General features: G+C 38.4%; 1 protein-coding gene across 2 annotated transcripts in view; it reads right to left on the bottom strand.

Annotated features, from left to right (window-relative positions):
* The window catches only part of Plcb1 (phospholipase C beta 1), a 696,401-nt gene that overhangs the window by 207,375 nt on the left and 473,259 nt on the right, over window positions 1-15,767 (bottom strand). For both annotated transcript variants that reach the window (XM_036183929.1, XM_036183928.1), the window contains exons 8-9: window positions 11,642-11,742; window positions 9,590-9,756 (exon numbers count right to left, since the gene is read on the bottom strand). In XM_036183929.1, the coding sequence (XP_036039822.1) occupies window positions 9,590-9,756; window positions 11,642-11,742 (268 nt within the window). The remainder of the gene's footprint in view (window positions 1-9,589; window positions 9,757-11,641; window positions 11,743-15,767) is intronic.

The following is a 15,767-nucleotide window of genomic DNA, read 5'->3' as shown; positions in this document are numbered from 1 at the left end:
CTATCTTAATACAAAATAAAACAAACAAACAAATAAAACCAGTTCCTCAGAAACTAAACATTAACATATATCATGTATGTGTATTATTTAACCATTGAAAAATATACTTTAAATGTATCTCTTGGAGCCCTGGGAACCCACAGGCCTCACCAGCCAGGGAAACAGGTAGGTTCTAATTGTGGACCTTCACTTTTTCCTATTTACCTCCAAATCTAATCCCCTAGTCTTATCTCCAGCTCTGTAGCAGACCAACCCCCACCACTGCAGCTTCCCCTTTCTCTGCCCTCATCTGCATCAGATCACAGATATCTTCTTCTCCAACCTCTCTCCTTACATGCCCCTTTGTCTCAGCCCCCAACTCCAGCATGCATTTCCTAAGAGCCCACCAGCCAGGCATGACAGAGAAGCAAGTAGACCAGGGAAAGTTCTCCCTCCTCTCCTAATCCCCTAATGAGACTCATCCCCTAGTCTTATTCCCAGCTCCATAGCAGACAACTGCTGTGGTCTCTCCTCCCTTGCCTGTTTCTAGGGAACAAAGCAAACATTTGTTTCCAGATACTTGATTACACTATGTAAAGATATGTCACTGTGATTGGTTTAATTAAAAGCTAAACAGTCAATAGCTAGGCAGTAGGTATAGCAGTGACTTCTCGGAAGAAGAAAGGAGCAGTCGCCAGACAGACAGAGAGAAGACCCAGAGAAAGAAGGATGGGCAATATGGAGATGAGGTAATAAAGCCACAAGGCAGAAAGTAAATTAACTGAAATGGGCTAATTTAAGTTATAAGAGCTAGTTAGAAACAAGCCTAAGCTATTGGCCAGGCTTTCATAATTAATAAGTCTCTATGTCATTATTTGGGGAGTTGACAGTCCCAATGAAAAATCTGCCTACAGACAATGGTAAAACACCCTGCTTTGTTTCCTTATGTGGCACCTTGTACCCGTCCCCCCTTCATGGTTCATCTCCATTCCAAAGTGTCAGCTCCCAGTTCAGTACAGAAATACATTGTATCTGGAACTCCCAGTGGCCACACTTGGTAGGATCTCAGAAGCATTCCCTACCAGGCAACCCACAGCCACTGCACTCTCCTAAGAATCAGAGAGGGCAACAGAAACCAAGGGACAAAACATCCACTGAACAAAGAAAGGCCAGATATCAGAGCTTAGAATTACATTAATCTCAAACCTAGGTGCCAGGTCAATATGTCTCTAGTAGAGCCCAGCAACCCTACTACAGCAGGCCCTGAAAAATGCAACATAGCTAAAACACAGGACAAGGACCTCATAATAGCCTTTAAGAATATGTTAAAGGTCCTTAAATAAAAAGGAAAATGAACAGCCTATTAAAGAAATATATGAAAACACAAATAAATAGTGAAAGGAAATGAATAAAACTGCTAAAGACCTGAAGATAAAAATAGAATTAATAAAGAAATCCCAAGCTGGGCTGTGGTCGCATAGGCCTGTAATCTCAGCACTTGAGAGGCAGAGGCAGGTGGATCTGTGAGTTGGAGGCCCGTCTGATCTACTGGTCTACAAAGTTAGTTCCAGGATTGCAAAGGCTACTCTCTCTCTCTCTCTCTCTCTCTCTCTCTCTCTCTCTCTCTCTCTCCCACAGATACCCTGTCTCTTGGATAACCTAAAAAGAAAAGAAACAAATAAGAAAACCCAAACTAAGGAAAATCTGGAAATGAAAAATTTAGGAACCTCAGAGGTCAGTCTCACCAACAGAATATAAGAGATGGAAGAGAGAATATTATACACTGAAGACACAATAGAAGATGTAGATACCTCAGTCAAAGAAAATGTTAAAAATTAAAAAACCTAGACAGAAAACACCCAGAAAATATGGGACACCACAAAAAGACCAAATCTAAAAATAATAGGACTAGAGGAAGGAGAAAACATCCAGGTCAAAGGCACCGAAAATATTTTCAACAAAATCGCAGAAGAAATTTCCCTAAACCAAAGAAGTAGGTACCTATCAAGGTCCAAGAACCATACAGAACACCAAATAGACTGGACCAGAAAGGAAATTTCCCTCAGCACCTAATAATCAAAACACTGAACATACAGAACAAAGAAAGAATATTAAAATCTGCTATGGAAAGAGATCAAGTAACATACAAAGCCAGACCTATTAGAATCACACCTGACTTCTAAATAGAGAGTCTAAATGGTTTGCAGACTCTTAAGAGACCACAGATGCCAGCCCAGACTCCTATACAATCACAATAGATGGAGAAAAAAAAAAGAGACGTTCCATTAGAAAACCAAATTTAAGAAGTATCTATTTATAAGTTCAGCCTCTAGTGAAGGTGCTACATGGAAAATGTCAACCCGAAGAGGTTAACCACACCACATTGTAGTGGATAGGCATCCCAGCATTGGCCTGGAAGTTCCAACCCCCACTGAGGCTTCGGTAATGGTCACACCCACAAGGCGGGGCAGAGGAGGAAGCAGAAGACGAAGGATCGGGAAGAACTCAATCTCTTGGTTCCGGGACGCCGGACGTGAGAGGTGGACCGAGCAGAGTTCTCCAGAGAACGCCGCCGCCGGACTACCCTCTACCTTGCCAGACTCTGCGACCTACCCCTTCATTTGTAAGTTACCCCACAAAATAAACTTCCCTTTTAACTACGTGGAGTGGCCTTAATAATTCCACCAATACCACATAAACACAAAGAATAATTTCAGGACAGAGAATCAAAAGAGAAGAGAGGAAGAGAGAGAGAAAAAAGACTACAACAACAAATAACAGGAATCAACAAATACTACTTACTTATAACTCTCAACACCAATGATCTCGATTCCCCAATAAAAAGACATAGACTAATGGAATGTATGTGAAAATTGGGTCCATTTTTCTGTTGTATCCAAGAAACACACCTTAACATCAAAGATAGACATCATCTCAGGATAAAAGGATAGAAAAAGAGATTCCAAGAAAATGAACCTAAGAAGCAAGCTGGTAGCCATTTTAATTTCTGCCAAGATAGACTTCAAACAAAAATAATCAGAAGAGATAGGCAAGGACACTAGAACCTCATCAAAGGAAACTCCATCAAGAGGACATTTCAATTCTTAACATTGATACACCAAGCACCAGGCCACCCAAGTTTATATAAGAAATACCACTATAGCTTGAATCACATATTGACTCTCACACATTGATAGTGGGAGATTTCAATACTCCACTCACACCACTCTATAGGGTATCCAGACAAAAACTAAACAAAGAAATGCTGGAACTAACTGATGTCATAAACTGAATAGATCAACAGATGTTTATAGAACATTTTATCTAAATGTACCTTCTTCTCAAGCTCATGGAACTATCTCCAAAACTGACCACATACTTAGATACAAAGCAAGTCTCACCAGAGATAAGAAAATGGAAATAGTACCCTGACCTATCTGACCACCTCTGATTAAAACTGAATATCACCAACAACAGAAAGATTACAAATTACAAGTGCATGAAAACTGAACAGCTCACTACCTGACACTGGCTGGGTGACCAAGAACTTGAGACTAGAGAGCTCAGGGACCTAGGTAAAACCAAATACTACTCTCCTTAAAAAAAAAAAATAGCAATAAAATGACTCAAGACATTCTGCTATGCTCATAGATTAGTGTCTTGCTCAGCCATCATCAGAGAAGCTTCCTCTTGCAAGAGATGGGAACAAAAACAGAGATCCTCAGGCAGACATTGTGCAGAGAATGAGAGACCTTGGACATTCAGCCCTAAATGGGATGTCTCCAAACAAATTCCTGCCATCAGAGCTCAGGGAACCCCTTGGAAGAGGAGGCAGAAATAGTATTAGAGCCTGGAGAGGATGGAGAACATCAAGAAGACAAGGCCTTCTAAATCAACAAGATTGCAGCACATACAGACTCACAGAGACTGAGGCAGCATGCACAGAGCCTGCATGAGTCTGCAGCAGACAGGGCCCTAGAGCAGAAAGTAGAAGTGAATACATTCCCCATCCCTAACCCAGAAGCTAGCTCTAATTGATAGCTACTAGCAAATGAATATGTGGTTTCCTCCAAGTGAGTCACACTGGGATACGAACTACTCTTATGAGTTGGCCTCATGCCCTGCAGTAGTAGATGGCCAACAGAAAATGAACTCATTGGCATCTTCTAAGGTTCCTTGTCTCATAATGCCATGTCAGCCACCCCCCCACTTTAGAAATAATTTACTTTTTGTTTTTATTTTATTTTATTTTTACACTACAGGTCTTTTGTGTATATATTATGACTCCCAGTTTTGTGTTTTTATAGGATCCACGACTGTATGAATTAGAGTGTTTCTGCATCTACATCTGTTTTCTTTTCCCTTTTCTTGGATGCCTTTCCTTCTATTTGTTTGTTTGTTTTCACCACTATTGTCTGGCTATTTTTTTTTTTTTTAAGGAGAGACAGAAAGGGAGTGGATCATGATAGGAGGGGATGTGCAGAGGAACTAAGAGGAGTAGAGGGAAGGAAAAGTACCTACTTCTTAAGAATCAGAGTTTATATACATTCCTAACATACATATTGTTGCATTCACAAGTACATGCATTTCTTATGCCTCACATTCTAACTCTTGGTTTTAAGGGATAGAAGCAATACAGACATTTCTTTCTAAGACATATCAGACCAAGACTGTCAATTCAACATGGAGATTAACACCAACTTACTTAATTCTCGGGCACACCTGAGAAAATATTCAAAATTATAGCCAAGGGAAAAAACAAGCTATGATATTGTATTGGATTTTGGTATCTATTTTCTCACATTTTCATTGATAAAAATACAAGAATCACCTGACTTAAAGTTAAAACTAGTTTCATGAAGAGCATTCCTGTATTAAGTCTGGAGTAAGCCATTGGATCACAAACTCTAGGTTTGGCTCTTTGAAAAATGTTCACATGCTTTATATATTTTTTATTTTTTTACTCATTATTTTTGGTAGTGCTTGAGATACGACTCAGGTTTCATTCCTGTCAGGGAAGTACTCTACCAGTAGGCTGCATGCCTAGCTCTCACATCCATCTTTAAAGTCACATGATTAAAGAAAGTATTTCCTTAGAGCTCCACACCAGCCACCACATTAAAGTTGACAAAGCTTTCTGAAACTATACTTTGTTAACATTTACTCATACTCACCCAATAAAGAAGAAACAAAAAATGCCTTTTTTTTTAAAGGAAAGAAATCCCAAAGTCAAACTCAATAGATTAGGAACTATAAAAAATTAAAAACAGTGATTTTCATCATCTGACAAAGTATTACAAACTCTTAGTTCTTTCTTCCCTTTTCTTTTTTCCTTCTTTCTTTCTTTCTTTCTTCCTTCCTTCCTTTCTTTCTTTCTTTCTTTCTTTCTTTCTTTCTTTCTTTCTTTCTTATTATTTTTTTAGACATTCTTTCTATGCAGCACTGGCTGTCCTGTAACTAGCTATGTAGACCAGGCTGGCCTTGAACTCACAGAGATCTGCCTGCCTCTGCCTCCCAAGTGCTGGGATTAAAGGTGTCTGCCATCACACTTGGCCTCAAACCTTTAGTTTCTGAAGCATTGCAATTTCTCCACCCTATAGATAAATCTCAAAATCCTTATCCTTTTGACTATGAAATAATACTGAATAAACAAGAAAAAAATCTAGTCTTCTTTGTTATCATAAGCAGTGAAAGCAGCATGCAAAATGCTTTGGAATAAAACAGCTGAAGTTCACCATTGTTTTCTGACTCAAGCAGCTGGGGCTGGTTAACTGTCATTGAAAAAGATTTACTCTGTGTAGCTAATGGGAAATTAAGAAAAACAACTGTCTGGGTTGTTTGTCCAGATGCACTTGTCTGTCCTGTGGTGTCTTTAGACTCAGCCTGCATGACTGGGTAAGTCCTGTCTTAATTTCTCTTGGCAATAATTATATAAGAATGCTCAAAATGCCTTTTCTGAATGTGTGCATAAATGGACAAAAGATGCTACCCTTGATCCCTGGAAAATCTTCCATTCAATCCTGTTGAAATTAAGCCTAGAAGTTCCCTGGACCTTTCCTACTGGCTCCATCTTCCAGCTTTCTACCCATCCTCAGTATCTCTCAAAGCCTGGCCCCTGTAGGCTGGGCTAGATACTGCTCAGTACCTTGTTCTTAGAAATGAAGATCCAAGAACACAAGTTTGATAAAGCTTCAGATGACTTAGACATGTCAGCACTTGAGAAAATATTTTCATCATACTATTCTCGAAAAGATTAGAAAGCCCTACCTTGCTGCTGTTTGGCTTTTTTTTTTTTTTTTTTTTTCTCAAGACAGGGTTTCTCTCTGTGTTGCTTTGGAGCCTGTCCTGGAACTCACTCTGTAGCCCAGGCTGGCCTCAAACTCACAGATATCTGCCTGCCTCTGCCTCCCAAGTGCTGGGACTAAAGGTGTGTGCCACCACCGCCAGGCAGTGTTTTGCTTTTGTTTGTTGAGAAAGAGTTTTGCTGTGTAGCTCAGGCTGGCCTTGAATTTGAGATCCTCCTGCCTCCCAAATGCAGGGATTACGGGTTTGTGTTACTATGCCCACTGAGTAAAAGTCTTCAGAAGTGGAAATTTTATCTTTTGGTCTGTCACCTGTTGCTTTTTCTTCAATAGTTTTTTGTTTGTTTGTTTGTTTTTGTTTTGTTTTGTTTTGTTTTGTTTTTAATGCTGAAGTCATAAAGAATATAGATTTGTGTTTGCTTACATATTTCCCCCAGGGTCATCACACTGAAGGTGTCTAAGTGGAGGCATGCCATCATCTCCTCCCTTAAACAGCTGATCCAGCTGAGTTCAGTCCTCCGGGCAATGGACCACCCCTCAGGAAGGTGGGTCTACCTTAAGTCATGCTAACAAGACAGGAGGATTAATTCGTTTTCTAGGTGTGTCAGGAGAGATCCACCTGCCTGTCTAAGTTCTGCTCAAAATACATTACTTTTCCCAATTTTTTTTTCTCTTCTGCTTTTCTTTTGGATGCTGGCCAAAGCCTAATATGCTTTTTCTGGTGCTTTGGGTTTCCTCACATTTCTCTAAGGCTCCTTTTCCCTGTGCCTGATGTTTCTGGTGGCTTAACTCGAACAACACGGACCCCTCTCTCTCTTAACCTGCCAAATATGAATCTATATATAAAAAAAGAAAAAAACTCTCTCTAAAGTTCACCTTCTCTGGTCTGTGAATTTCATCCTTCTAACTCTGAGATAAGAACCCCACAACCACTGGCTTGGGCAGATTTTGTGGCCCCTGAGTTTCCAGGACCCTAGATTCCCGGCAAACTGTCATTCTCAAAAACACCCTGAGATTCCAGCACCATTTCTACTTTGTCCAACTTTTGATCAGTGTGTTAATTTATGGCTACTAGCTGTTAAGCTAACCCAAATCACATCCTTTCACTTTACCCTTAATGCAGGACAGTCATCAGAAGTTCTGTTTTGTGCCTGTGCTTTAGGGTGGAAGTAGTCCTACTAAGATCTTTTCTACTTTGATTAGCTGACTACTGAAGAATTGAATTTCTTCATTAGGGGAAGGGTGACAGGTCTAGTTAACCAGATCTGCTTATTCATCATTTCTGTCTCATGGGGTGACAGAAGGTACATCTTCTTGTGTTAATAAGTAGTTAGACATCTATCCACATCTTGGTGTTAGATGACAAATCCCTTGTCCCTGCCATAAGGTATTTGTGAAGAGGCACTAATCTAATCTCTGTACAGACTATTATGGGGGATGACGCTTATGTTGGGGGCACAAATGGAAGTGATTAGATCTCCCCTCCTAGCCTATAATAAATATTGCATCTGAAGCAGGTCCACTTTATAGGTCTTGGGGAAAACAAAAGAAACTCATGTACCTTATAATCTAGAGGGCAACTAGGTGGAACACACCAGAGGAGGAATTAAAACCAACCTCCTATACTTCAATATACTGAGTAGACTTAACACTTGGTCATTACATCACACGGCCGGATGCTTTTTAGTGGTTATTATTTATTTCAAACTCACGAAAAGTCAATGAAAATCTTTTCCCTCTTCAGTTTTGCAGCTGAAGCACCTCCTCATACACAAAGAGGTTAAATGTCAAGATGGCACTCTCTGCTGCCTCTGGCTATTACAGTTAAAGGATTCCTGAGCAGAGTCATTAGATCACAGGGTGGCCTGCTGGTTTCACAAACTTTTCCCTGTCACACAGTTATGAGCTAACCATGTCCAGAAGTCATTCTGGAATTGTTCCCCCACTGAGTGTAAGATGTTCTTGAAAAAGTCTGGATTTCATAATGGGAATGCCAATCTTCACTGAGAGTTTGTGCCCCCCCCACCCCCCCCCCCCCGCTTGAAAATAAGGAGAGGCATTAGAGAGAGAAAAAAGGATGTGTTTCCATATACTTGCAGGGCAGACCTGCCAATGACAAGGCCCACAGTTGGCTTGTTGCTTCCTTTCATTGGCCTTACCTAAATGGCAACAATAAGAATAGTATCAATAACAAAGGCAAATTGCTTGGGCAAGAAAATAGAGAGGCTGAAAAAAAAAAGTCTATAAATTCCAATTAACAGACTGAAAAAACTTAAGATTTTATTTTATACTTAATATACACCTCCCTTTTCTTTTGAGAGGGCTGATTACAGAACAAGTGTAATATATAAAATCCTTTATGACACGAATTCTCATCTTTGGCTTGTGATTGATTGCTATTTCTGTTACTACATGAAGTGACTGTATGTTAACACATGATTCATTTCTTCTCAATAACTGGTTCATCTTGGCTTGTTTTGTCCTATAAATTATATAAACATTTGCAGTAAGTTCACTCATGATGGAACAGGCTTTTGCAGGAGAGTCTTTCAATCCAGAAGACATTCAGTATAAATGGGAGAGGTTTTGAGGACTATGCTATGAATATAATTGGAACATACAGCAACTAACTGTTCATAATCATATTTTGTTAATTAATTTTTCCAGAATAAAAAAAAAACATATGTTTAAAAACAATTTCCAAGTAACTTAGAGTTGCCATTCTGATGTCATTTTTTTGTACTATTTTTTCTACCAAGATTTTAATTTAAATCTACCAAAACTTTAAATAAGAAAGCTATAAGACTAAATTTCAGAATATTCTCCCATGTAAAAACATTATCAGTTACTGTAAACCGGAGTAAGGCATGATTCTAGCAGACTGAATATTCTCTTTAGCTTTGGATACCTAGAGAAAAATCAAACAATATAAAACAAAACCAAAACAAATTCATGGACTACTTTAGAGAACTTTAAAAGAAAAGTGACCCTAACAGGCAACTTTTGAGCTAATAAATTCCCCATATGAGAAAAAAATGCATTAAGTTACTGAGTAAATTTGGGAAAAAAAAATGGTGAGAAATGTAAAAATATGTGGCATGTACATGTAGCTATAACTAGAAAAGTAAATCACCAAAGTTAAAAAAAAAAAATCTACAACATGGTAACAACAAAACAAAACAAAACAAAACCACAAGAGAGTCCAAACACAAAGGAGCTACATGGTCGTACATCCCTAACTCCCAGAGTGTGGCCCATCACAAAGAAAGCAGGGGCTCTGTAGTGTGGTGTGGAATGAAGCATACTACCTTTCTTGGCGAGGCTGCTGTTGGGTTCATACTTCTCAATCAATACTTGGACCTGCTCTTGCTTCAGAGGTGGGTAAAGTATTTCATTGAGTCGAGGATCTCTCTGCTTAAGGTTGATAAAATCCATCATCTGCTCAACAGTAAGGTACGGTTTGCTTTTGGCACCACTGAAAGCAACAAAAACACAAGAAATCACACCAACTTTCCTCATCTTATTTATGCATTTAGCTACAGAGAAATAAAATTGCATCATACCTGGACAGTCTACAATGGAATTCTGATCATGCCCTAAAAACATGGTGCTTCCACACCATACTTTTCCACCTGACTCTAATGCCTAGAAAAGCATCAGATGACTAACAATGTCCTTTATCACATTTATCACTTAAATATTGCTGATCTATTAATTTAAAAAGAAAACTCCAATGTGCTTGAATACATTTTTCATTTCATTGAAGTTACAGGTTTAAACCGAGTGGTGGTGGTGCACGCCTTTAATCTCAGCACTTGGGAGGCAGAGCCAGGTGGATCTCTATGAGTTTGAGGCCAGCCTGGGTTACCAAGTGAATTCCAGGAAAGGCGCAAAGCTACACAGAGAAACCCTGTCTCGAAAAACCAAAAAAAAAAAAAAAAAAAAGTTACAGGTTTATAAAAATCTATAACTCTTTCATTTGCTTGTGTTTGTTTTTGGAGGTGGGGACTCACTCTGTACCCCTGATTATCCTGGTACTCTCACTACAGTCCAGGCTGCCTTCAAATTCATAGTGGGACTCTGAGTTGGCTTCTTTCAGATAATGATAATAATGATTTATACTATTATACAGATGTAGAACTAAACACACAATCTCATTTTATCCTCAAAACAGTGGTGTTATTGAATATTGTTATTCAAATGCCCATTTCGTTTTTATTTATACCATAACAATTTGATGGTATAAATATTGCAGATACCCAATAAATGTTTTATGGCGATGAAATCACAAAGCAAAAGCATTCAGTGTACAATGTCACACTAGCAGCAGGACTTATCTGTCTGCCACTTTACTTCTTTACCAAATTTGGATCAACTTTTTTCCATTAGGTAGATTTTGGTATATCAAAAGAGATAAACTGCAACTTCCATTTAATTGTTTCTTTTTTCTTTTCATGTCTGAGTCTCTTTAAGAAGCAATACCTGGGTTGGAAAGATTGCTCAGTGGTTAAGAACACTGACTATTCTTCCAGAGGACCTGGGTTCAAATCCTAGCACCCACATGGCAGCTCACAACTCTCTGTAACTCCAGTTCCAGGGCATCTGACACTCTCCCACAGACACACAGACACCAATGAACACAAAATAGAAAACAATTGTAAATTCTTTTTTTTTTTTTTTTTTTTTTTTTTTTTTTTTGAGGCTGGAGAGATGGCTCAGCAGTTAAGGGCACTTATTCTTTCAATGGACCTGGATTCAGTTCCCAGCACCCACATGGTGGCTCACAACTGTTTGTAACTCACTTTCAGGAAATTCAACTCCCTTTTCTGGCCTCTGAGAGAACTAGGTATACACATGATAAACAGACATCCATGTAGAAAAAACACTCATGCTTGTTAAATAAAAATAAATCTTAAAAAAAGCAATGCCTATAGAAGTTTGTAATTCCTAGATTCAGAGAAAATAATATGCTCTCTGTGTGGGTTCTTAGTAATCTATACTTCTTTATACTGATATGGTTCAGAGGCATATGATGAGTAGTACTCAGTCAGGAATCTTTCTGTTACATGAATCTTTCTTCTGTGTGTGAAGACACTTCCTGCTGTATCTATACTATTCAATCTAAACAAAGCCAACTGAGCATATGAAAATGCCACCCTGCCATCAATGTGTTATAGTAAGTATCTGCTCATTAAAATAGTAGTTGTTTGTTGAGGTCAATAGCACACCACCACCTCCATTGTACCATCCAGAAGCACTGCTTTTGGACAACCTCTTTCTAGTTATAACAAAATCCTGCCCTAGCCACTCTGAATATAAGCATAAGCTAGAAAAAAACAGATTAAAATGCATCCTCTTACAATTCAGAAAAGATGTTATCAATTTCAGGTCGGGGACAAAGATTGTTCAGGAACACTCTGTATACATCTGGAGTGAAATCCTCTTGAGGTATGGAATCATTCTGGGAAGAAAACAACAGGGTAAACAGGTGGTCTCATTCTTTCTCAAGTTTCCTTTCTGATTTTCCTTTGTCCCCTCCCTCCCTCCCTCCCTCCCTCCCTCCTTCCCTCCCTTCCCCTCCCCCTCTTCTCCTTCCCTCTCTTTCTCTTTTTCTTTTTCTTAAACCAGAGTAAATATTAAGAACACATCTCTGAGGCCAACAGTAACCTTCATTTAGAACCTGTTTGGTGTGTCAACACTATTTTCTGTTAATTTTTAATTTTAATTAAAGCATAAGAATTGTATCCTGCTAAATAGATGTTAAGATAATTTCCTCAATATATTTACTAAAGTAAGTTGCATATAGGAAGATAGAATCTGTTCAGTAGAAATGTTTAACTTGCCTGTCTGTCCCTCCCTCCTTCCATGTTTGAGTGTCCATGAGTGTGCACATGGGCATATGGAGGAGAGACCTTGGGTGCTGTTCCTTTGGAGCCATTGACTTTGTGTTTTGAGACAGGGTCCCACATAGGCCTGGAGTTCACCAGGTAGGTTACACTAGCTAGCTGTGAACCCCAGGGATCCCCCTTGTTTGCTTTTCCAGGTTAGGATGTCTGAATTATTTATGTGGGTCTAGGATCAAATTCAAGTTCTTATTCCCTTTACTGAGTAAAGTACCTTCCCAAGTCATTCTCATTTTCCCTGTTATCTCCCTCTCTCTCTCTACTCTCCCTCTCTCTACTCTGTCTTCCTCTGCTTCGGGTTGAGTCTTCCTCTTTAAAAGTGTGGGAGAAGGTATATGGCCTTGTTCGTCATTTTAATCATTTAAAGTGGCATGAAGAATTTGCACATTTCTGTGCCCTTAATCAGGCTTTTGAGTGATAACCCTAGAGACAGTGCTAAAATAAAAACATAAATTCTAACTTTATGTTCTCTCTCTCTCTCTCTCTCTCTCTCTCTCTCTCTCTCTCTCTCCCTCTCTCTCAGAGGAAAGCGTTTATTTCATTTTACACTTCCAGGTAACATTCCATCATTGAGGAAAGTCAGGGCAGGAACTCAGGCAGGGCAGGAACTGATGTAAAGGTCACAGAGGAGTACTGGTTTATGTTACTTGGTCATGAGATGCTTTTCATAGGCATACAGCACCACTTATCACTTGCTACTGATTGCTCATTGTCCCATTGTTTGGGAAATGAGTAACTGATATAAAAAAGGCCACTTCTACGGCTTATGTTTTCTGTTTGGCTGGGCTGCCATGGAAACCGGAAGCATATATTTGAGCCTTTGTTAACAGGAAGGACATTTTTCTTGCAGCTTCCTATTTCAGGTATGTGCTTGAATGATTATTTTTATTTTCAAGCCCCTAAAACAAAGAAACACCCTTCCTTTTAAATATATTCATATATTTTAACTGTATTTTAATAGAAAACAGAAAAATCATTGTCTGAAATTACACACTGCTTGCTAACAGTGTAGAAAATTTAGCTCACCACTTAGCATATTGTAGAGGCCCCATGTTTGTGGAGTGAAAAAAAATGAAGTAATATTTCCTTGACTAGGTCCATTTATAGGAGGGAAAACATAATATTTTGCAAAAATGAATTTTGAAAAAAGAAAAGAATATGTAAGAACACACAAAAGATCTTTATACCAACAGACTTGGTTTCCTTAGACAGAGCTTTGAAATCATGAGCTCAAGGACCCAAAAGAGCATTGGAAATTTTCTTGAAGGGCTTTATTGGTGTTTCGACACTCATAAAATGGAGACATGATCAACCCAGTTACAGGATTCCAGAATTCCATTTTGTTTATGAAAAGAAATACCTTTGCCTGGAGGAGGCCAGTTTCTGTGTGAGCTAGACACGTTTCTCTTCTTTTCTAGATAGGCAAAATGACTACTTACTCAACTATTTGACTGTGAGAAGAATGTTTAAAATTATCTGTCAAAAAATATTCAATGGCACTATTTGCCAACTCAAGTATTGAGCTGTATTTACTAATCCCAAGTGGAACACCTCATCTTCCTATTAAATATAGCTCTCTAACCTCACTTGGCAGATATAGACATTGATCTTATCTGAGGATATCAATAATGATCTTCCTTGACTTTACTGACCTTCTTTTCTTGTTTCTCTCTGAACAGCCATACCGTCCACTTGGGCTGCATTTTCTCCTGACCTTGTTCTTCTGTCTCATTCTGCTCATCTCATATTTCAGAATAAGTATTTACTACATGTACATTATGAGAATGATGAACAGTGCTATCGAGGGCTGAATATCATATTTGCTTCAGAAAAGTAGGCTTAACTATACTTGTGTGTAGACATAATATTTCATAGACATATTTTACTAAAATGTAAGCATTATTTACATTTTAGCTGTGAACTAGGATTTTCAATTAGAGTGAACAAACTAATGAGACAGTCTGAATAAGTGCAATACTATTTTCATTGCATGTTGAAATTTAGCACATGAAAAACTTTTTCGTGAAGTCGGTTTTCTTCATCTTGCTGCTGTCCGTCCTATTCAGCTGACCCACAAGGATGTCCCATGGTCTTTGGAGTTAGTGGGAGAAAATAGGAGTAAAGATATTCCATATAATGCCTGGAAATAAATTATTATCATTGAAAGTAAGATGCAAGCATGTTGGAGACATGTACTGCAAGCTACAGGCAATTCTCAGTTTTTTACATGTGCAATGAGTCTGTAATTCACAGACCTCATTCATGTATCTTCCTTTTCTATGTCTGGATTTGGTAGAGAGGAAAGTACAGATTCATTTTACCTGCTTGACTAAAGAGGCAGCCCAAAGTCCAGTGTGCTAAATAAAGGTCATGCCCAATGTCTGCGTATTTCTCGGCACCACATCTTCATATTTGTTTTAGGATGGTACTTTTGTTCTTGTTCACACATTTGAGTATTTAAAGAATAATTTTACCATGAACTTTTATTTAACATTCAAAGGGTTTTAGACTACATTTATTGAAGCAGACTCTCCATAGGTTTATTATCATGATTATCATTTTTTATCACTTTATTCTATGTGTATGGGTGTTTTGCCTGCATGTATGTCTGTGTACCACATGTATGTCTAGTGCCCACAGACCAGAAGGTCTCAGATTCCTTGGGAGTGGGGTTACAAACAGTTGTAAGCCACTATGTGTGTGCTGGGAATCAAATTAGGGTCTTCTGGAAAAGTAGCATGTGAGCTGCCTCCTCAACTCCATGTATGTACATACATACATATACATATATGCATACTTATAAATAAATATATATGTATATATATACACATGTATTGCTTATTACCCAGTAATTTTTAGACATTCAGCCCTTTGTAATATTTTTGTCTTAGAACCATAAAACAACAGTTGAATTAGCCAGAGCCCTTGGAATCACTGCAAATACATTGCTCATTATATACTGAGCTCTTATGTGGTTTGAAATAGAATTTTGATACAATGACTCTAAGAACTGCAACCATAAAATGATTATATTTCTGATTTATCTTCAGGAAATAAGGCAATGAACTACAGCTACACAGAGATGTTCCTTTATAAACTTTACAGCATTCCTTAGTAAGATATGTGCAAGTCTCTAAATAGAAGATAACTAGTCACCTTATGGATTAAATGCATACCTACCTAACTACTGTGCTAAAATTTATGTCTAAAACAAATATATGGGTTTATTTCTTATTTTCTTCATTAAAGTGCAACCCCATAGGCCAATGTCATAAAGACTACAATGTAATTCCAAATGTCACCAAGCCCTTTCAAGTTAATATGTCTTAAATCAAGGGAATTTAGTACTGATAAATTATTTTCAGTTCTCAGAGAGCTTGTGGGTAGAATAGTAATTTTCTGAATATGGAAAGGTTTTCACAGGTCTCACCGGAAAATATGTTTGGATTATTAATAGAAGGACAGTAATTGCTTTGTCTCATTTTAGGTACCGTATTACTTTTCACCAATTAGGGTAACTTGAGGCTAGTGACTGTACTCTCCAAAGGAAAACCCTCTAAAGCAATGTGTTATTCCAGCAGAT

This window comes from Onychomys torridus, chromosome 4, assembly GCF_903995425.1.
Source record: "Onychomys torridus chromosome 4, mOncTor1.1, whole genome shotgun sequence".
Lineage (NCBI taxonomy): Eukaryota > Metazoa > Chordata > Mammalia > Rodentia > Cricetidae > Onychomys > Onychomys torridus.
This window is presented reverse-complemented; position numbering and strand designations above follow the sequence as displayed.